At 41.3% G+C, this 23,312-nt stretch overlaps 2 protein-coding genes across 3 annotated transcripts in view; both read left to right on the forward strand.

Annotated features, from left to right (window-relative positions):
- The first annotated feature begins 920 nt into the window (after nucleotides 1-920).
- On the forward strand, nucleotides 921-11,477 carry noxa1 (NADPH oxidase activator 1). Of its 2 annotated transcripts, none has more exons than XM_028415246.1 (16): nucleotides 921-1,039; nucleotides 1,626-1,800; nucleotides 2,232-2,314; nucleotides 2,455-2,563; nucleotides 3,533-3,667; nucleotides 4,551-4,658; nucleotides 4,904-4,963; nucleotides 5,037-5,074; nucleotides 5,174-5,312; nucleotides 6,627-6,695; nucleotides 6,972-7,059; nucleotides 8,821-8,927; nucleotides 9,569-9,729; nucleotides 9,965-10,073; nucleotides 10,376-10,499; nucleotides 10,593-11,477. In XM_028415246.1, exons 2-16 carry the CDS (start codon nucleotides 1,627-1,629, stop codon nucleotides 10,697-10,699), a joined length of 1,611 nt encoding a protein of 536 aa, XP_028271047.1. In that variant the 5' UTR covers nucleotides 921-1,039; nucleotide 1,626; the 3' UTR covers nucleotides 10,700-11,477. The 2 variants fall into 2 exon arrangements, with proteins under 2 accessions (XP_028271047.1, XP_028271048.1); XM_028415247.1 differs by having other exon boundaries at nucleotides 9,572-9,729.
- Nucleotides 11,478-15,383: 3,906 nt separating this feature from the next.
- The window catches only part of whrnb (whirlin b), a 47,577-nt gene continuing 39,648 nt past the window's right edge, over nucleotides 15,384-23,312 (forward strand). The window contains exon 1 of the mRNA XM_028414641.1: nucleotides 15,384-16,178. Within this exon, the coding sequence (XP_028270442.1) occupies nucleotides 15,465-16,178 (714 nt within the window). The 5' untranslated portion in view covers nucleotides 15,384-15,464. The remainder of the gene's footprint in view (nucleotides 16,179-23,312) is intronic.

The raw sequence follows: 23,312 nt of genomic DNA on the forward strand, positions 1-23,312 counted from the left end.
ACATTTACAATAATAATTGTTAACTTGTATTGTTAGAAATGCTCTTTAGTATATCTCATGAGAAGGAAACCCTTCAAGAAACTGGTCACAATTTAAAGGACACAGAATTCAGAGAATTAAGAGAATTCCTATAACAGTTAAGTCAGTTTAGTTAATGAATGATCCTTTTGTATTTGTCTAACAGTTTATTTTAGTACCATAGAAAAAGAGAATAATACATGTTGAGCATTTTTATTATTATTTTTTTAATCATCAAATTTAAATGACTATTGTTACACTGTTGCACTCCCACTTTTATATTGAAGGAGAGTAAACACTACCCCATATATTTATCTGAAGTTTCTACAGTGGGTGGGGCCAAACTGAGGCTCTTTACATCAACAACAAAACACACTGGGATAGCAGGTTGAACCTGTAGGAGGAGGATCAGAACTATTAAGTAATCTGAGCATGTTGCTGATTTGTCAGAGCAGAGACTTCTGGAAAGCACATGGATTTTTCCTGCTGACTTCCTTATAAAGGTTCACTGTGTTCAAAGGTTACTCTGAATACATATCCTTAAAATCAGTGACACCTTCCTGCACATATGACATTACATTCATGGAGTTCCTGCACTCTTTCTGAGTTAAACACCAGAGAACACTGTGACAGTGCCCTAAAGCAGTTTGTTGCAGTGGAATCATTGCTCATAGGGTTATTATGCATTATGTTATTATGTTATTATGCAATTTCCCCATTGTGGGACTAATAAAGGTTTCTTCATCTTAATCTTATATCAAACTAGTTTACTTACTTCTTTGGTGGCTTGTGTATTGTAACTGTCATGCGTACGTGCAACATTAGCAGGTGAATTCCTCCCTCTGTGGGTCCTATCTTGGGAATGTGGATGGAAGACTTCCTTGTAGTAAATGGGTGGAGACTCCTGACGAGGCCAGTTTCTCTCAGTCACACTTCCCTGTTGGCACTGTGGGACAGCTGGCACTGAGGGGAGAGACATCACTGACACCGCTCTCAGCAGCCTCTCATTCAACAGCTAAAGGTAAGTAGCCCATATGTGAAGGATCTGAGAACACCTCTGTGAGATACAAGTTTGGCTGACCTAAATTCATTCTTCCACCATATACCAGCATATTTAGTTACATGACACTGTGGGAATTCTCCACACAAATGTAAACCACGTCCCTGATGGAGCTCTGTTTCTTCTGGGTCAGGGTGGAGTCTATTCAGTATAGGTGTCCTGATGGTGTGGTCACTTTTTTGCATCATGATGAAAGCTGGTCTTTGTTTAATATAATGATCTGATATATGCTTTTATCCATGTTTTTATTGTCACACTGTTTCACATGAACAGTTCTGCTGGAAACCTGAGGCACAGTGTCATATTTATATATAACAGTGAACAATGGCTGCAGGTTGATTTACTGGAACAAGCCTCTGATGAGTTGATCAGAGCCACCTGAGAGTATCCTGAATGCTGTTTCAGTGTTTTTGTTTTGTGTGTGTGTGGCAGGGCAGCAGGCAGAAACATGGTTTAACATTGAGTCAAAAGGTCCAGTCTTATGCAGCCCTGAATTATCACACACCTTAGTCAGATTATGTCTCCTCTTTTTCTACATTCTGTCCAGGATGCTTTACACCGAGTTACTACGCTTGTGGGATGAGTCTGTGCAGGCTGTGGATGCCAAGGACTGGCAAGGAGCTCTGGCCAAACTAGAGAAGATCAGTGAACCTACGTCCCGCACGCTGTTCAATGCTGCCTCAGCTCACCTGGCCCTGGGACAGCTGGACCTGGCCCTGATGGTCTGTCATTTGATTTTTTTAATAGTTGCTAAATACTAAAGTTGTGCTTTACAATAGCTAATCATACATAAAAATAACTACAGGGGAAAAACGAAGCATGTTCAGCAAACACATTTCAATGCATTCAAGTTTTTTGTTTTGTTTTGTTTTTAGTTTACACAATAATACAGTTCACTCCATCATCCACAGAGGAGGGAATGCTGTCATAAATCAATCATCAATTTGCAATGAAGAATGAGGAAACACTGAAGCAACCGTAAAATAAACATCTGCATTTTTTTAGCAACTGACATGAAGTCAGAGTAGATCAAGAAAGGGGCCAGTCAGAGATATAAATGCTCATCCAGATGCATCACATCCACAGAGACAGTGTCACTATCTTTATTTAAGTGAAACAACACTGTTTATAAATGCTTTGTTTTGATGTCCAGGCTTTACACTTCACCATCGCCAAGGATGAACGTCTAGCTGTTGGCTTCTTTCAGAGAGCGGCAGTGTTGATGCAGATTAACAGGTAATAGAAGACAACACCGTTTCTTCTTACTCCTACTCTATTATCCCTTACGATGTCTGCAGTATCAATAATGCCATTGATGAGCACATCCTCGGATTGATCCCTCTCTCTCTCTCTCTCTCTCTCTCTCTCCCCTCCAGGTTGGAGGAGGCTCTATCAGACTGTATCTGGGCACAGAAGCACATGAGAGGGAATGTGGTCATTGACTACAGACAGCTGGGACTGAGATTCAAACTCTACAGCTGGCAGGTCTGACATTCAGCCTCACAAAGTCACTGGTATAAAAGGATTATCCATCCACACAAAATCTGTGAGTCCTGCGGACAGACAACTGCGAGGTGTGTCATCACCTCCATTGTGTAGTTCAGATGTCGCATGCACCTGGGAGCTAACAAAGCCTCATTGATGGAAGCTGAAAAAGAGGTTACACAACATTGCATACTTCTCTCAGTGCTGATAAGATTTGCAGAGCTTCCCACAGACAATGCACCTATGTCTGCTGTCAGTCAATGACAAGTTACGCCACCATGAGCCCGAAAAATCACATCAGCAGATATATACAGCTTAATTATGGTGGAAAAATCAGGACAGATTGTTGCACTTTTTATGTGTTTTCTTGTGCCAGCTAGTCCAGTTCCCTGAGCTTGAGTCTCTTCTTCAGTTTCCCTGGCTTTTTAAAGCTTTGCTTTTTAAAGCAATGCAGCCATCCTCTTGTCCCACTTTTGGGTCTTCCTTGACTTACAATCTTAATTGTCAATGTTTACATGCAGTGTACGATTCCAGCACACACCTTGAAGAAGCTGAAGGTTTAAAATAAACCTGAGATCATGGCTTTTGGACCTAATATCCTGATGAGCTTGCATGAGACTGTTTCTTGGTTGGCCACCACACCCTGAAAGGATGCACCCTGATGGTCCTTAGTAGGCTTAGAATGGGCCATTTATAGTGACCCTCAGTTTGGGCAGCAGGCGGTACCTGCTGCATTGTGCTTTGCTCACCCACCATTTGCATCTGTGTTTGGTATCTTCCACCAACTGTTTACCCTTTCTCTGGAGGGGTCAAGATCTGCCCTGCCTCTGGGTGATCCTCTTCAGCATACCTTCTTCAATGAGCCAAGATGCTATAACTTTGCTATACGTGCACATTTAATAACCACAGCCGGTCTGTGATCTGTGATCAGATCTTGGTTCTGACGTGTATTTGTGATGTGTTTCTTAGGTGCTGTATAATGCAGCGGCTGTGTACAGTCGGATGGGCCAGTGGGAGCGGGCCATGGAGGTCCTGCTGTCAGCCTCACAGGAGAGAGGAGGAGGACGAGGGGGGACCATGGAGGTGGCTTTGGGTAACATTGGAGTGAGTGTTACAGCTGTGTTTTCAGACTGGAAATGGAGTGACTTAACATACATAAATATCTGAAGTCATTTCTTCTTCTTGAGATGACATGAAGATGGAAAACAAAGATACAAGACATATAATTTCCCTTCCTGTAAAACCACAGCCACATAGAAGCAAGGACAGGGAAATCCAGTTTAACCGAGAATGTGTTAAGCCCTGCAGCTGGTGATCAACAGCAGCAGGTAGACTAGAAGAGAACAGAGGTTGTGACTCACAGCAATCAATACAGCTCGTATGGAAGAGTTTTTGTTCCATTGTGAAACTAAATACAAATTCCAATTATATAGACAGGATCCACTACAGTGTGTACTTTGTAATATAATTGTTAAAATAGTGGCCGGGGCTTTGTTTACATTTATTATCAGGTTTTTGTTTAAGAACCTTTTTTTTGTACTTCACTTATTAAGTATATATTACACAAAAGTAATTTTCAATTGAAATGAGTGGGGTGCAATGTTGCGAAAAGATATTCTCTGAATGCAAAGAGGAAACAGGAAATAAACTGACATGGAACAGTGATTCTTTGAACTTAAAGCTTAAAACATCCTTTGGTAAATTGAACTAATTCAGCATAAACAATTTAAGTTCATAATGTCATGGACAGTTTCCTTTGTGAGACTTTGAACAGTATAATTTAATACTATACTTTTGTTTTCTATTCACTGCCTTCACCCTGGTTTAATGTATATATAGCTTAGGAAATATGTCAAATTTTACGTCTATCTTTAGAAGATAAAGGTGCACTGATTCTGAATGCATGCAGCTGAAAATGAAATCTTGTACCTCTTGTGTAAAGTATGTAAATAAAAAACTGAAGTACCAATAATTATTTTTAAAACAGAGTAAGGAGGTCCTGGCTCCTATCATGGTACCTGAGGGTGTGGTGTTTCGTCCCCGAAAACAGGATGTGGAGCAGCTGGAGCAGAGAGACTTCTTGGGGAAGGCAAAGGTAGAGTGGATCATCTGGAGTGTTATCTCGTGCACATGCTGTGTAAGATGTGATGTTATTAATGTACTCTGAATCAATGCATCTTATACTTTTATAAAGAAGAAAAAATACGTTTTTGGGAATATTTTAGGAGTGCCATTTTGAACCTAGTATGGCTTATTAAATATTTTCTGTGAACATTAAACACATAGAGTGTACATGAAGTCTTGTGTGGTGTTGATGTATGATGTATGATGCCCCTGCAGGTGATTTCATCCATGATTCCCAATGATGACTTTGGTGGCTTTGAACCTCTGAGGCTGCAGGTGAGTGTCAGTATGAGTGAATGCTGCTGTCAGTCACTCCAGCTGCTGACTGTCACTGTGTCTTTCTGCACAGAAACCCGGCTTCTATGAACCCAAGGTGGACGGCACTCAGTAAGTTGCCGCTTTTTTTGATGTAATTATGTTATAATGAGAGTGAGAACAGCATTGGCAAAGCAGTAGAGTGATTTTTATATTCTCACTTCCTGTCAGGGATTCTCGATACATGCGTGTTCGAACTCCTTTTATGGCTGCGGGTCCCGGTCAGCTGACAGTGCCTGGAGGGGCCATGGTGTTTTTATTTGGAGAGGAAGACAGAGATGGAATGGCAACTGTCATTTATGATGGACAGGTGAGGAGAGATCTCTTTCTGCCAGTCACTGCGCTGAGCATGTGTGCTGGTATATATGTGTGAAAATGTCTCTGCTTTAAAACACACACATATAGTAAAATATTACAAATTGAAATTACAAGATGATTGTAATTAAGCTAAAACCAAAATACTGTGTGTCTATACGAAATGAAACCAGTGGACTACATCATTACTGAAAGTAAAGAAAGCTCATAGGCACATTTTAAACTCACAGATGATGTGTTGATGTTCTTATAATTAACCATTTAATAATCTGACTGCTGTGTGTAGCTTAATGTCCCAGAAAGACCCCAGATATTAATTCAAACTTCCTGCATCATCATCATCACTACATGCATGTGTCTGTTACTAGAGCTATACAACTCATCTCCTTAGGCCCTACACTTATCAATAACCCCTATTGGAGCCACTATTCAGAGTTATATTTATGTCCACCACATCAAGTCCTATAAATAACTTACATTTTGCACTATAGGGCAGCCTGTAATTTTATTTTACATCAAACAAAGACATCAAAAACACAAAGCTGATATTAGCAGACAAACAGTCCTTTTACACAATACAGCATGATACACATGATAGAGTGAGGGAGGTACACACAAGGAGAGGAGACGCAGGTGAAAACACTCCATCACAATTGTGGGAAAACATGAGGCAGGAACTAAGAAAAGAATGAGTGTAAATCAGTGACAAAGATGCTCTGATATATACTGTACATCTGGTATAACGATGAAATGAGTTTTTATATATACTATATATATAATTTTGTTATCTTAATGTGTATTTTAAATATTTATTATGGTTTCAGCTCTAAAATGATATTGACCACTAATAATGCACCAAAGAACAGCTCGTACCAGCTTCAGCTCATGACGTCATTTGCAGCTGCAGCAGGCCCCTGTTTTCAGAGTAAGCGATCTGAAACCCACTCACAGTGCCTACACAATGGCACCGAATGTCAGAGAGGCAGTGAGTAACTAACTGGTGAAAACACTGTGTTGTCAGTGGAGCTCTGTCAAAATGAACCGGAGGCCTGTGCAGGTTAAAATGATAAACAGGTCATATCATCAGCTGGTTGCACCAAGTTCAGCAATCAGAATTTAAATTATATATATTATATAAAAATGATTAGCATCAGTGCCTCAATTTGATTTGTTTTTTTTCTGAGTATGTTTGAGTTACATCAATTTAAATATCAAATTATTACTGATATTTATTGCAGCATATTATTATCATTTTTTCCCCAGTGATCACAGTGAAGGATTAATCTGATTTTGATTCTTTCACTTTCAGAGAGGACTCCTGCCAGTAACTCTGCTTGAACCTGCAGCTGTGAAGTCGTCCAAAGGCAAAAAGGACAATGTAATGTATAGATTGTTTAAACAGAAAACATGGCCTGGCTTCAGTTCAGAGTTTTAATGGTGGCACCTTTTGTACCCCAATCTACATTCATGCTGAGCACCTCTGCCTCCCACCTGAGAGCAGCCAACAAAACTGTGGCAGGAGGAAAACATACATAAAACAGAATAATAAAAATAAATCCTGCAGCCAGAGTAGTAACAAGGTTATACATGAGCTTTCCTGCTGGAGGACAAATCCAGTGTTTCCTTGACCCTCCTGTCTTGCTTTCTTCCACAGAGTGTTCCTAGTGGAATCCCTCTTCCACCAGGACTCAAGCCACCTGCTCGTCCACAGGCCCAGTCCAGCCCTGCAGCTCCTCCTCGGGGTAAAAATCAATCACACTCCTCCCACTCTGCTTCATCTAAAATCCCTCTGCCTCTGGAGAAGACCTCTCTCCATCTTCTTTCCTCTGATCTGCTGCAAACAAACACACTTTCTATTATAGCAGGTCATACCTGGGTCATAGCCGTGTTTCTTATATGTTCTGGCTGCCACTGTGATAGCTGCCTGTGAATTCAGCCTTGCTGGAAGTTGTTGTTGTTGCTCTGAATTTCCAACACACTGGCTGTCGAAAAGTTTTGTGTCTAAATATAACCAGACATAATTAAATTAATAACACTAATGCAGCACTCAGGTATAACATTATAACTGACGGATGGAGTGTATCACAGTGGTTATCTGGTTGCCATGGCTCCTGACAATGTAGGAGAACATTTTGAAAGTTATGAACAGGAAAAGGATTGGAGCAATTTTGAAAAGGACCAAACTGTGACGGCTAGATGACTACTTCAGAGCATCTATTCATCTCATGGACTGAGTCATGAGTCACAGGCTCGTTGATGCACATGGTCCGAGCTGACGGATGAGCTACAGCAGCTCAAACTGCTGGTTGTGATAGAAAGGTGTCAGAACACACAGTGCAGCTAAAAGCGTTATATAGAATTGTAACATATGACTATATATACATTTTATACACTGCTCAAAAAAAATAAAAATAAAGGGAACACTAAAGTAACACATCCTAGACCTCACTGAAGGAAATATTCCAGTTAAAAATGGAATATTCTTGCCACAGCTCTCATTGATGTGCCATCCTGGATCAGCTGCACTACCTGAGCACCTTGTGTGGGTTGTAGACACTGCCTCATGCTACCTCTAGGGATGAGAGCACTGACATGCAAAAGTGATCAAACATCAGGCAGAAATGGTCTGTGGTCAGCACCTGCAGAACCTCTCCTTTATAGGGGTTGTTCCATTTGCACAACAGCAGCTGAAACTCATTCACAATCAGTGTTGATCCTAACTGGACAGGCTGATTTCACAGAAGTGTGACTGACTTGGAGTTACATTGTGTTCCCTTTATTTTTTGGCGCAGTGTATAGATTATTCTCCTGCACAAAGCCACACATTAGCATAGCTCAGGTCAAATAGACTTTTCAGACTTAGTTTTTTCTTTACATGAACAGTGTATGTATATATTATTATTTCACTTCTACTTTTTTTACTTGAAATTAATACTTTTTTCTGACTTACTTTTAAGTTCACATTGTGTGCATTTGCATTTGTATCATTTCCTTTTAGAGCTACAATCATACAGACCTGACAACCCTTTAATGTTGCACATTTGATTCTCACTTTTTGGTTGAGTACAGCATGTTCTGTGTCTGCAGTGGTGCAGAGCACTTCTGAGGCATGAACATGTTGTGAATGTTGGTCACAGCTTAAACTCTGTCTGCACGGTAAATGGTGAGGTCACAGTTATCAAATATAGCTTTTCCACCAGTCCGGGTTTGTCTGCTTTTACAACCACACCATGCCGGCCATGCTGTGTTGAAATGTGTTTCCACCTCAGCCTCACAGCAGGGGGGAGCGGCTGTGCAGAGCCGTGATGCTGTTTTCTTGCTTGGTATCAAAGCAGACCACAACAAACCCACAGTGGTCTCTTCCTCTTAGTTGTGTCTTTGGCACTGAAAACTAGAGATAAAAAAGTGGTGCAGTGTGGAACAGAGTCCAACATTCAGCTGACCCTTCATTACACTTGTGTTGCATGTGAGCAGCCTGTACCTTTATTGTGTGTTCCCTGCAGTGAATTTAACCTCAGACACACCCCCTCCATCCTACTCTACTGCCACCCATGCTCTGCTGACAGCCTCAGTGCCTCCCAAGTATACAGCCAACGCAACCAGCAACCAGGTAACATCCTCATCTGTGTGTGTCCAATCACATCCAGGTTATTACTCTCTCACACACACATGATACATCTTCTTCTTCAGTCTGATCTAAATATAGGAGGATTGTGAAAAACTGCTTTTTAAGGTTGAACCTAACAGGGGAATGCTGTCCCGATTAAGTCACTGTGATGCTTATTCTTCTGTGTCTCTGTGTGCCACAGTGACCTGAAAAAACTGCGCAGTAACTAATGGACTTCCTGTTCCACATGTGCTGCTAAAACACTCTTCTCTGTCTTAAGTAACTTGTCAGATGCTTTGTCATATTTTCTGTGACATAATGAGTCAACTGTGTTATTTCTTGAACGAAAACAACCACAGACGCCTTCAGTCTGAGACATTTAGGCTATTATTTGTTAGGAAAAGAGGCTCTGTTTACACACACAGACAGTGTTTCTCAAAAGGTGGGTTTTAATCTGGTATCAAGGACACAAGCAGGTGTTGAAGTGTTTCTCCGTTAATCATAGAGATCCTTGTGTTATAATATCCAAAGACTCTATGGTGCTTTCAGTTAGCGATTTGCAGTCTTTCGATATGGATTTTTGACCAGTCTGGATTTTAGCGGCTGTAGTGTCTTGAATTTTTCTTTCTGCTTTGTGCTCCAAGCAGGTCAGCTCATGTGAAGGAGCCGAGGGGGGCTGTGTGTTGGTGAAGGTCCACTACACGTACACCGTGGCTCTGTCTGTCCCTCTGGACACACCGTACCACGAGCTGAAGGAGCAAATCGCACAGAAACTGGGCCAGTCTGCATCTCAGTTGCGCCTCAGGTAATCACACGCCTGCCAACCCACTTCTGTCTACTTGAATTTCAACAAGTGGCACTTCCTTTCTAAAAATATGCTTTTCTTCATCCACCCCACCCTTTGCATATAAAATCTCAGAATCTGACATGAGACAGCTGCAGCTCCACAGACGTGAGAGGATTGACGTGACATCATCATAAGATGAAAGCATATCTTTTGAAATTTTGTAACAAAGAATGTGTCATTTCTGCCTCATCAGATATAAGCAGCATGGCTCACGTGTGCTGACACCTTTGGATGGAGACAGGGATCTGGGCCACACTGTGCAAGAGGTGGCCGAGGCCGGCAGAGCCACCCTGTGGTGCCAGGTGAGGATTTACACACAATTATAGGTTATTATTTTCTTTTTTAGTCAAATTAAGAGTTGTGACATATAAATATGGACTTAAGTAAACAGAAAAACACAGAATAGATTGATTGTATGCATTAATAATGCAACAAACAGACAGATGTAGATAAGAAAATAATGCAATGTGACACAAAAATAAAAATATCTGTTAATCAGCCTGTTTGTTGTTATGTAGAACAAGAAATTATCTTGCTTACTTGTGCATTGAAAGTTATCATAACAGTGACAGTGGTATTTTTCCTCAATTGTTGTAAATTCTAGGTTGAAGACCCCCTTGCCAGTCGCACCATCCTTTACCAGATGGTGGCGCTGTATGACTACGCTTCTCAGGGCCCGGAGGACCTGGAGTTCAGTGAAGGAGACACCATAGACATCCTGGGTGAAGGTGGGTGGCTGCGGGTCATGCAGTCTTACATTTCTCACACTGTTTCCTCCTGCAGGAGTCCTTCACTGACTCCATGTGTTTTCTTCCTTGTAGTTAATGAGGAGTGGCTGGAAGGACACTGTGCAGGAAATATTGGCATCTTCCCCAGCTGCTTTGCCTACAGAGAGAACGACATCATCAACCAGAGCTCTCATTTATAATGTTTGTGGGCTTTTTACACCCTCAGAGCAAAGTGCACTGAGAAACCAACCTTATCATGCTTTAAACACATTTTTGTCTCACACGGTATTACAACATTTGCTGGAATTATGCCTTATAATATACCACCACAGATCAATACAGAGAGGGGCATTATGGGTAACTACCAAGGGAAATTGAACCTCCCAGATCATGAGCTGATTGGAGGATTTGATTCCCTTGAAAATGAGATGTAAACATATGTATCGGGGGAAATAATTCCAGCTTATGTCTGTGACACTAAAGAGTATGTTTATATTAAACCTGTTGTTCCTATGTGTCTGTCCTGTGGTATCGCTCCTATGAAATTTAAATTAGTGGTTAAACTGGCCTTATTGATGTTTTTTTTCTCATGTTACTGTATTTCTTCTTTCAATGCGTGATGGTGCAGTATCTTTTAATATTGCAGTGCAGCCCACAGGGACTGTGTGAATCTCTCTGACATATTTTTTTAATGAAGATACTAAAGATGTTTATTTTCCTCAAGTTGCCTACAGGGGAAGTGTATGTTAGAAATAAGTAGAAGTAAACATACACATATTAAAAATCTGGAGTATGAAGGACGATCTTTGCAAATGCCAGGTATATTTATTTGATATTGTTTGTTTTTCCTTTGGCAAAATAATTATCCTTTTTTAAAATTAATTATTTGGTTTTGTTTGTGATACATTTAATAATTTAAAAATCACGTATCAAAGTTTCTGTGTGAGAAAACTAAAGAAATTCAACACACACCTTGAACTCAACTGCTGTATTTTACCAATAATTAGCAAAGTAACTCAATTTTTAATCATTGTTTACAAGAAATATTTTTTTAAAATCAATTTTAATTATCCTTGCTGTGGACACAGATATACTGATCACATCTAATCAATATATTTCTGTGAAACAGACCATGCAATGTGCAGAAATCTCTCCCTTAATTTATAAAATCAACATCAAACTTTACATTTCCTGAGACCAATTATGTGGAGTGTAATTCTGCCAGCCTCTACCATAATGCTAATACAGCACGCATCCTCATAATTGTGTGTCTGGGTGCTGGGCTAGAGATAGCAGCCAAAGTCTCTGTGTAATCGCTGGAAGGGAGACAGTGACTCCGTCAGAACTGTGGGAAGTTCACTGGCTTGGACATTAATTGCCGGTAAGGGAAATGTCAGGTGCTTTTAGCTGCCGTCACAAATGGTGGATGCAGAAAATGATGAGGTGGAGGCGCCATTCAAATGGCTTATGAAACATAGGCCGCTAATTGCTGCACTGCTCTCCCAACGCCCACCTTTCCATACTGCAGCTGCTGGCAGCAGGGACGAATACAGTGGGCGTTACATACAAAGTAAAAGAAATCAGTCAACAAATGACTGTTTCTGTGCCGAGAGGCAACACTTCCGAGTGCCCTCTCTGGGGCTGATGGTATCATTCAGCAGTGTGAGGATCTCAACATCCTCAATAGAATTTTAGTTGACAAACAGATGTTGAGGTAAAAGCACATACAATATGTGATTTCCAAAATAAGACAAGAATAAGTAGTGTTTGTAATAAGACTTTGGCCACATGTCCAGGTTTAAACAGAGTTTCAAAGTGAATTTATTTCACCTTATCACCCTATTAAAATGAATAAAACAAACTATCTAAACATAAATAACAATAATGCAACGTAAAAGTGTTGATTCATATTTGTGTCACTTTTTCACAGCTGATTGTGAACATACAACAACATAAAGCACAGAGGGGAGACACAGGAAAACAAGCCTTGAGAACAGACGGCATGCAGATGTCCTGACAAAGACATGGACACATGGACTTAATAAACAAGGTGACTGTGAGGACGCACAGGTGAAACCAATGAGAGCAGAGCAGGTGATCACAGAAGGGAAGGGAAGGAAGCAACGCAAACCTACAGACCCCTCGCCTGGTAAGATGAAAAGATGTATTGATTTGACTCATGTATCTTTAGGCTTCTTTTCGGTTTTAAAGCTGAAATATTGTAATGACAGTGATTAAGGTATGATTAACACAAACAGTGGGCAGTCCAGGTTAAAAAAGCAGACTCTAACCACACCAGGATCTTCCTATAGGTTTGTAGCATCAGTGTACAGTATACCAAAGAAATACAAATGTATTCATTTGTGTTACTTAGTAAATGTTTCTCTGTATTAATAAACACTGTTCAGTGTACTCCACCTTCAAGAGACATAAAGTGTCAGATAAGAACAAGTTTTAACTCAGAGAGGGAGTGGATTAATGTCTCAAGATAAAACCACTCACCCACTCCACTCAATTTAAGTCCAAACTAAAGCCTGTACTTGAACACGGCACTGTTTGATCTCTTTAAAAGTGTGAGCTTCCTCTATGTCTGGAAGGCGGGCTTAAAAGGTGGGAATGTATTACTTCAAGTTATAAAAAGTTCAGTGCAGTGCATGCTCCTTACTTTTTATCCACTTCAGAATTACAATCACTCTGCACCTGGAAGTGAGTTAAATGTGTATTTCACAAGCTAGTTAAACCCAGAAAAAATCACACAGCCAGAGACAAATTGGAAGAATTCGAAGCAGGAAACTAAATATTCTCAGACACAGCTAATTGTTGTGTATCAGATAAGATAAATGTAGCACCAAGCCCAGATCATTAAAACAAGACCCAGGTGGAACTAATGAGGGCATAATTATCAAATTAAAACAACATGTTGGGCTGAGAGCCATGAAACAAACAATGACAGCTAACTTCTATTAGAGTTCTGCAGTAACCGGTATTGAACTGTAATAATCAGAATCAGAATCAGAATCATCAAGGAGATTTAACACAAATACGGTGAACATAGACAGGGCATGAATAAGCCTACACATGAGAAAACAAACAGCACAATAAATCTGAGTATATACTCTGGAATAATTAGAACATGCGCAAAATATCCAGGCAAGTCAAAGATGCAGTTGTCCAGCTGTGGAGTCTAATATTGGATATCTTGGAAAGCTTCTGTCATAAGTGTCCCCATGATTATTCTGATTGCCCTATGGATTATGACAAAGATATCATTACGGTACTCACTGTCATGAAACTGCAGGATCTCATACCTTTTACCAGTCAAGTTCCCCTGTTGCATTTACCCTCATGCTCCACTACCTATATGGCCACTTCAGGTCCCATAGTAACTTTTTGAAAGACCTTTTTTCCCCTGTTAGGTCAGCTCACATCACTGTGTTGTCATGTCTGAGCACTCATGGAAGCTTGTGGACAACCATCCATCCATCATCTGAACCTGCTTTGTCCTGAAGTTCAGGATGACTGGGGGCTGGAGCCTATCCCAGCTATCTACAGGTCACCAGTCCACCACAGGGCAACATACACAGACAAACATTTACACTCACACTCACACCTGTTTAGAGTGACCAATTAACCTAACAAGCACGTCTTTACAATGTACAAAAATCCAAAATGTAATTCTTTAGCATCAGTTTGCAATAAAAGATATTTTTTAAAAAATCACCAACAGATGGAAGACAGTGGGTGGCAGCAGTCGTATTCTTTATAGCCAGCAAGAAACTGTGTAGATGTAATGAGGAGTACAATAATTTATGTGATTTTGTTGTTTAACAGCATTGACAGAGCAGCTCCTCGGGGGCCTGTAATTTGTCAGAACCAAGGCTCTTCAGTGCACCATGGTGTGGCACAAATGTTTCCCCAAGACTCTGATTATGTGAGGGCCAGATAGAGGGAGATCGTTGCTGTCATCAGGAGGAGGAAGACAACTCTGGGCTCCTATAAATAGCTGTTTAAAAATAGCCTTAGGCTCTAGTTATGACAAGGAGTCTCAGGGAGGCATTTGCTTTAATGCAGCTTGATCAGCTTAAAGGCTGACAGGCAGACACCTACTGTCATTTGTTTGCAGATGAAGCAGCCATGCACTGCACCAGTTATAAGTTGTCCTGAGAGATTACACTTGTCCTGAGCAGAGACTCACTTGTGTAAAGACCGAAGAAATATGTGAATGATGACATCTTGTTGAGTTTGTGCAGGTTTTATTCACTCAGAGCTGAATGACATCAGCTAATGCGTTGCCACAAATAATCATTGCAATAAGGGTGAGTTGTGTTGTCAGTTTCTAAGCAACACTTAGCCACACACACACACACACACACACACACACACACACACACACACACACACACACACACACACACCTGCGTCATTTCCTACACACAAAGGGTTTGAGAGCATCCAATTTAGCGCTCCCTGCCAGTTGCGCGCAGAGAAGGCACCGTCAGGCAGCGGACAGACTCCTTGTTTGTTCTTTGTTTTTTGGCAGAATTAGAAGAATTAGAATGGGGAATGCCACATATTATCATCAGCCACCTTTATGTGACATAAAGAGAGTTCTACACGGAGTTTAAGCTGCTGGCTTCACAGGGCACCGTTTGAATTGCAGAGATTTGTTCCGGTGAATGTGTTTTGCGTGAAATTAAAGACAGAAGAGGCAAAAAAGAACATTTATGTTTTGTTCAGTGCCAGGGGAGAGGGACCTGCGAATGGGAAGATGATTCACACCGCGGTGATACACCGTGTGAAGCGCCGTTACGCGCCTAGATCACCGGTCACCTGTTGAAGTTGCCCGATGCGCGGGGTGAGCTGCTTTTACTTTCAAACGTCAGGATCGACGTGCACAGCGCTGTACCAAATGCCCGGTCCGTTCTCCTATCTGCATGACGCACTGTTTCCCCGTTATGTTGTAGGATGAGCGCTGATCTGGAGCGCGTTTCGCTCAACACATCGGTGAACTCGGCCGGGCTGGGCGGCCGTGCGCTCTCGGCAAACGTCCGGAGGCTCCACAACGCTCTTAACCTGCTGCTCAGCGACCTGGAGAGAGAGCAGTTCATCCACTGTCTCAATGTGTACCACGCCAAGCGCAACGTCTTTGACCTGGTCCAAACTCTCAAAGTGATTCTCAACACGCCGGGCAAACGACAGCTGCTGCCAATGCTGCGTCTGGTTATCCCGAGGTCCGACCAGCTACTGTTCGATCAGTACACGTCCGAGGGGCTCTACCTGAAGACAGACCTCATTCCCAGCAACGGCAGCGCGGAGGGCTTTGGAGACGAGGTCGATTCAACTCTGCAAAAATATGTCAGTTCCCTCCACGAGCAGCCCCTCACGTCGGGCTGCCCGGACGGTTTCAGCGCCGCCGCGGAACTGTCAGCTGCTGTTGCTGTTCCATCCTTCTGCGAGGGCCCCTTTGGAGAAGTGCGCAAAGTCACCCTGACGCGCTCCAGGAGCCACGAGGGTCTGGGCTTCAGCATCCGCGGAGGGTCGGAGCACGGTGTGGGGATCTACGTGTCCCTGGTAGAACCGGGCTCATCGGCCGAGAGAGAAGGACTGAGGGTCGGGGACCAGATAGTGGCCGCGAACAACATGATGTTTGACAGTGTCACTCACATAGACGCGGTGAAGGTAGGACTCTATGCGTTTGTGTGTAGGAGAAAAAGAAATCAGTCAGAGTGTGTGAGAGAGCCCCTTTCATGCTATATTTCTGCAGATGTAAACACTGTATGCTGCAGGCTGTGTATTACTACAGACGCACTGGAGCATGCAGTGGTGCCCTAAAAACCACAGCATTCTGTGACAGTGCTGGGCCCCCAGGTCCAGTTGTAAGCTGCCTCCAGACCAACCACTACCATGTTTAAAAAAAAATCTTCTACACCACTTGACTGTGGCTTAATGCTCTGCAGCTGCAGGCACACTGAACCAAGATGAACTCCAATGTTTGGAAGCAGATGGGAAGAATCTCTTTCTGTCTCACACATGAAATGCTTTACAGCAGATATTTTCCTGAATGCAGAGGTCCTTGATGGAACTATACAGTGCTGCGGATACTACATGTAGAACAAGACTGAGTATATTTCAAGTTAGTTTCAGGGCCAAACAGATTGTAGATTGGTGTGTCTATCAGGTTTCAGGCTCAAAAAGGAACCTGTTCTGTGGATTATTATGATTCATTGTGAGTCATAAGCATATGTGTATTTTTTGAAAGTTTCATTATTTTTTTGCTTCTTCTATTGCCACAAATGGAAAAAAATAAACAAAGTATTTAGATGTAGATTTAGGCTATGTGAACAACTGTGTCTGAGAATGCTATCCCTGCAAACAGGTAAAATACCTGCTCAGAAAACAAACAAACAAAAAAAAAACCCAAACTAATTTAATCTAACAACATTGCTCTGCATCTGTAACACATGCACGTAGGGAGAACTGTTGTCGCACTTCTTGGTCCTGACTGCTCTCATACCAAATGAAATAATGAAATCCTCGTTATTTCGTACGTGTTTGGTATTTATCATCACATATTTTTACACAACAGAGATATATTTGTATTTGTTTATTGTTGCAGTATGTTGATGAACATGTCTGAATTTGCTGGTGTTGTGTCTATTTGTATGTGTGTTCTTGCAGTTTGTTGAGCTCTGTCAGCTACCATACTGTTCATGATCCAATAGGGAATTTAAATAAATAATACCGCATAAGATAAAGAGAGGAAGAGCTCATCACAAGCATCGGTCCAATGTGAAAAACGTGATAGGGCATGTTTAAACAGGCTGTAGTCTATACTACACCATCATGAAATGAGAAACAAAAGGGGCTTAACAAAAGCTATAGGGGCTGTAAAATTCCACCTTATCCCCCTTATCCCCACCTATCCCTGTCTACAGGAGTAATACACCTACAAATGCATAAAGGCCAGGCTTTCCAGGGTCACATGACTCTGCAGTAGTTAGGAGCTTTGCTAGACGTTGATAGAAATATCCACACAGACACAGTCTTTCAAGTTGATGCTACAGCACACATGCCACCTCTGTAACTTGTGTGACTTCTGACCAGAAGAAAAGTGGAAGCGTTTGAAAAGTCCTGCCTAAATGTGGTCATTCTGGTGTGAAAAACCTGTCACACAGTTTTAATTATCACAAATATCACAATTATCAATAATGGGACATTTGGCATTATTGATTGAACAGGCAGCAAAATGTTACATGTTGTGTTGATGATTCTTAGCATTCACCTTAGACAAAACTGACATAACAAAAATTTGACGTAAGTACAGCAGTATGTTGTTTGTGAAGTTCTAAAGTTCTGTACTGCTTGGATCTGTGTGCTTCAGCCTCCTTTAAACACATGTGGTCAGGACCTGTGTGAGTGCATGTGTGACAGTAAAAGCTGTTGATGGTGTAAGAGGTCCAAAGGTTTAACCGAAGTGCAGTAACAGCTGTCACCTGCAGCTCTTCTCTGTGTGCAGTGTTTTACCATCCATGAAATACTGAAAATCCACTGACAGTTTTTGATTTATCACAAAAATAAGTTTAAAGCAAGAATACATTTTATTTAAGAATGCACATTTTAGCAATCATCCTTTGAGTTGACTTATGTGCAAACAAGAAATTACATAATTTTAAATGAGTGAATTTTTTCATGCAATTTTTCACTGTAGCCAGAAATCGTTTATTGCGTATGGGCATAAAAAAAGCTTGATATACATCAAGTTCTAACTGTTTGGTGGGGAAACAGAGGACCTCAGAGGGTGGGTATGTGTAAAACTCACAAACAATAGCTCTTAATGTCTTCATACTTACCTGATCTGACTGTCTGTGTCTAACGACTGGCTAACAACTATGAGACTACAGGGGAGCTGTGGTGGATGAGGTGACTCTTTGTTCTCAGTAGACACATGTGCGTTGGAGTGTATCTGGAAATGGATGGAAGCTGCATTGTGTGTGTTACAAAGATGATGTCTGAGTCCATCACCTCTGTTAAGAGAAGGGTTTTCCAGCTTAACATAGATGCTTCCTTGACATCTCTCCTCTCTGTCTAAAATGTGGACACTCTTCCTCAAAGGAGTGTCCTTTCTCTTTGAGGTGTAGATGAACAGCTGAGTCTTGTCCGGTGGAGGTGGCTCTCCTGTGCTGTGCATTCTCGCAGAAGAATGGTCCAGCATAGGAGAGCCACCTCCTTTGACACAGACCCACCCAATGAGGTCCTCCACCACATATAAACCATGTTTCCCCACTGATGAATCTGCTTGGATGAGCAGCAAAACACCTTGGAGAAAACTCTACCAGTCCAGTTCTTTTGGCCATAAACATGTCAAATACCACATGAGTGTGCTACATGTCATTAAACATCTTATTTTGATGCCATCCTATCATATCATGTTGAACCTTAAACCTGGACTTTTATAAGTATGCAGTATTTGTCCCATGGCCAGATGATGTCAGCCCAGTGTCCAAGATCTTGGTGCTTGCCTTGCTTGCTGAAGCCACCTCAGATTTTTCTGTCTTTTATTGGCATACTGACTATTGCACGCCATTTTGGATGTGTTTTGTCAGTACTGGACTTGTAGTCATGTCACATACTTTGTTTCTAATTGGTTGTGAGTCCAGATACATCCAGTGGCAGTTTGTTTTGCATTGCCCCCTGGAAATCCAATGAGACCAGACTAACTCTTTGTATATAACAGAAAAAAAATTAGGATGGCGAGCAAGGCTTTGGTGTGTGATTATTGACTAAATGTTTTGTTTATTTTTGAGGATGTGTTGATTTCTGAATGTGTGCACCCTCCTGTGGTCATGTGCGAGTAAAATCTCCTAAAAAAATTAGTTCTTGCGCGCTGCAGATGATGGTCACAGATGTCTGTCTCACATAACTCTAAAGCTCTGAAAGTCACTTGGCTGCCTAAACCTGGCGAACAGTGACTAAAAACAAGTTATAATTAGAGTAACGATCCAACACAGGACACAATGCCCAGTCTCCAGGGTGAGAGTCTGCTGTTTGCTTTGTAACATCCTGACTCTTTCCTGAGTGGACTTGGTCAGTCTTGTCAGTATTACCAGGCTCCTTTAATTACACCATCTTATTGCAGCGTCTTCCTCTACAGTGGCTTTTTCACCCCGGAGTTCTCTGTAATGAGACCAAGTTTACAAGAATGGATATGGCATTTGTGCTTCATTTCTCTTCCTTCTAATGAGAGCCGCAGTGATTTCAGAAGAACGATTAATAACACCAGTGTCCACATGACAGTGAATGAAAGCAGGCTTTTGCAGATTTTCTGTCATAGCAGGCTTTTAGAAAACAGGGTCAAAATGTTAATGCAAATAAATAAATAAATAAATAAATAAATAAAATGAAGTAGCGATATTAGTTTATATACTGTACCCTTTAAAAGCGTCTTACTTTGGATTGTCAGCACGGCTGACTGATAATGCAACAACAGAAAATGGCAGCCACCACTACAAATGTTTGATATTTAACATCAATGCAGAAAAAGCCTGCACTTAATACAAAAAAGAAGCTGCAAAATAAACATGTTCCTTAGCTGTCACTGTGCTTAAAAACACTGTGACCATGCACTGCTGTATTCTTCCAGACATGAATGCTGCATGTATTTGGACTGTCTGTCTGCTGTGTGTTTTCTCTAAACGTGCAGTGATCCCTCGTCTACAGCCATTTCTAAAAAGAAACAACTCTTTTTTTTCTGGAGGCAGAATGGCTCAGGTTTTTGGCAACATCTTATTTAGGAGCAAATGAAGAGGCCTGCACAGGCTGATATTGAATCAGTGCAGCATGAGGGGAAGGATGCTGAACAGCTCCTTCTTTGACAGGGCAAAGGACGCAGGCTGTGCAGCTCATTTTCTTCCTGTCAGAGAAAGAGAAAATCCTGACAGAAGATTTTGTTTTTAATCTACAACTTGAATAAAGAGTAATAAATTGAAAGTAATATAATAAAGAGTGTGGGACTGAAGGGGGGATATCCGTCCATAGCCCTTTTTACACAGCCAGTTCAAAGTGCTTAGAATAAAGTCTGGAAGCAAGTTGAAACACTAAAATTGTTTATTCAAATTGTTCTATTGTATAAACATATGGTCATACTGTAAATAACGGGTCACTAGTTTAACCAGTTTTCATGGTTGTTAGCCACTGTAGAGGGAGGAGACAGGGTGATAGTGTTAGTGCTGAAGAAGCTGAAATACTCCAGCAGGTCCAGCTTTGTGTTTCTGTGCATTTTTTTGGTATATGTCAGGGTTAATTGTTAGTTTTAGTAACATTTCTCTCTTTAGTGTCAGTTTCTTTGTGTTTCTTGGATCTTTCTTATTTTCATCATCTCTTGCGTGTCTCTTGCGTGTCCCTGTGTTTTCCCTGCTGTGTGATTGCCTGCTCCACCTGCACTGTTTCCACCTGTGTCTTGTTACTCTGTATTTAGTCCAGGTGTCTTCCATGTGTACAAATGTTCTTTTTGCAGTTATGTGGTAAAGATTCTCCACTTGTCTTGTATTTTAAGTGTAATTCTTTTGCTAAAACAACACCCAATAACAAATAAATTCTGATTCTGGTTCCAGGATCATTGTTTTCTTAGACAAACAGACAAACCTATTGACAAAAGCTGTTTTAGTCCCTGTAGATAAGGAGGGGTTAATGTTTATATAACTCACTTGTTTAAATTAAGCAGAATTAAGGGCTTGATTGCCTTGAAACACTTCAAACACTGAAGGTTTTCAGTTTTTCTCTTTGTCACGGTCATAATAAAGTGACAACGATTCATGTGCCTGGCCGTCACTCTTTCTCTTTCTGGAGGTAGTTGAGGCAAAATCTTCACTGCATACAGGGCCATCTGGGCTGATTGGTTTCATTTAACTTTTCCTTTGAACTCGCTAGTTTGAGTGGTTTTTACTTTTTTTTTTATCTCTGGCCTATTCATCTCTTTTTCTCATGCCTATTTGACTGGAGTGTCTGTGAGGATGGTGTAGACTGCATTGTCCACCCTTTTGGGAGGGGCCTGACCTCAACAGAGCTGAATGCATGAGAGGGCATTGGGGGGGGGGGTCTGTCAGTAACAAAGGATGTGGTGAAGCAAATGTTACTGAAAATTTGAGAAATGTAGTCCCAGATCCGCATGAATTTTTAAACCTGACAGGATATTGTCAGGGTTTGATTTAATGCCAAGGCTTTGCCAACAGTGTCAAGTAGGTGTGAAGATGAATGGGTAAAAAGCAGATGAACCATCTCTTTCTTCTTCACCACGTTTCCTATTGAAGGCCATCTTTGTTACAACTAAAAGAATTCATGTGTATTGCTTATCCATAATTGTAGTTCCTCTGGGACGTGTGCTGTTTTGTTATCAGGCTACATTAATATTCTGAGGCGTGCCAATATTTGGCGCTCGGTGCTCTCCCCCTATTTGCCCGTTCACATCCCTGCACTCATCAGGAGCTAATTCCTTATAGCTTAATGAAGCCGCTAAGGCCTGCTGCTCAAAGGTGCGTCCTGTTGCTGAAGCGTAGCTGCATGCTTAGAGAAGCTCATTTGTGAAGATAGGTGTATTTATTATAGAGTTCTTCTGGCTTTTCTACAGTGGAGGAATGAGCAGACCTACGCTAAACAGAAACAAGAGTGATTAAATGTGACTTTTACAAAGTTAAAATTAGCAAGCTGTAAAGTATTTTGGGTTTAATCATGACTTCAGAAGATGAACGCTTAAATTAGAAATATCTCATTCCTTGATATAAAGTCGAAGGTGCAGGAACAAGGTTGTATCAGCAGCTTAAAGTTTGCTGCTGACAGTTCAGTTTTAAACTTGTGGTAAATTGTTGGTAAATTCACTGAGACTCACATTTATAGATGATCAAATGAAACTATGTCACAATAGGGCCTGTCTAAAATGTTCATGTTGAGCATCAAAGATCTTCAGACATCTCAACCATGATGTCTGACACAGAAACAGAGATGCACTGTGAACCAACAGGCGGACACACTGTTTTTCTGTGGGATTACTGCTTGTTGTATGCCTGACAGCAGTCTAACTAAAGTCAGCCTTTTCACAAACAATAGATCACTCCACAGTGATTCTCCTTGATTTGCAAATTTAAAACATGTATTTACCCAAAACATAGCAATCTGTACCTCAGATGTGGCACATACCTGACATTCATGTTATTATTCAACTTATTCAATACGAGATCATGTTTGTGCTGTCTTCTAATCACATCTCACAATCAACTCACAATCTACATACACTGTAAAGCTCTTTATTTTAAGTCTTTTTTGAGTTTGCACATATGCATTGGTCTGGTCAGAAACCAGTTCCTCCTCCTCCTCTTCTTCCTCCTCCTCCTCCTCCTCCTCCGCCTCCACCTGTTTCCATTCAGGAATAAGTGCAGCAGCCAGGAGCTCATAGTGAAATCCCACAGCTCGGGAGCAAACAGACCTCCAAATCTGATGCTATTTATACACCAGCAGGCATGTGGACCAATACCTTTATCTAGGATGCTGACACAAAGTCAGAGTTAATATAAATGCCTGAAAGAAAACAGTAGCGGTAACATAAGAGGTGCAGTTTTAAGTGTGAAGGTTATCTGTGTGTGTCATGGAGCTGTTTGATCAGCTTGAAATAAGTCAAAGTCAGAAACGCAGAGCTGACGAGTTGTGCCGCTTTGACCTGCTCGTATTAAGCAGATATGATGTGCACCCATGTAGAAAGCATTTGTGATGTGTCTGCAGGGCTCAGCTCACAGATAAAGGAAAGGAAACTTTCTCCATTTCCAT

The sequence above is a fragment of the Parambassis ranga genome, chromosome 9 (genome assembly GCF_900634625.1).
Source record: "Parambassis ranga chromosome 9, fParRan2.1, whole genome shotgun sequence".
In the NCBI taxonomy this organism is placed as follows: Eukaryota; Metazoa; Chordata; class Actinopteri; family Ambassidae; genus Parambassis; species Parambassis ranga.

Excerpts from the sequence above, each read along its gene's own strand:
- noxa1 (XM_028415246.1), top strand. The coding sequence starts at position 1,627 with ATGCTTTACACCGAGTTACTACGCTTGTGGGATGAGTCTGTGCAGGCT. Across the intron at positions 6,696-6,971 it reads CCAAAGGCAAAAAGGACAAT|AGTGTTCCTAGTGGAATCCC; the intron begins GTAATGTATAGA and ends TTTCTTCCACAG. Across the intron at positions 7,060-8,820 it reads CCCTGCAGCTCCTCCTCGGG|TGAATTTAACCTCAGACACA; the intron begins GTAAAAATCAAT and ends TGTTCCCTGCAG.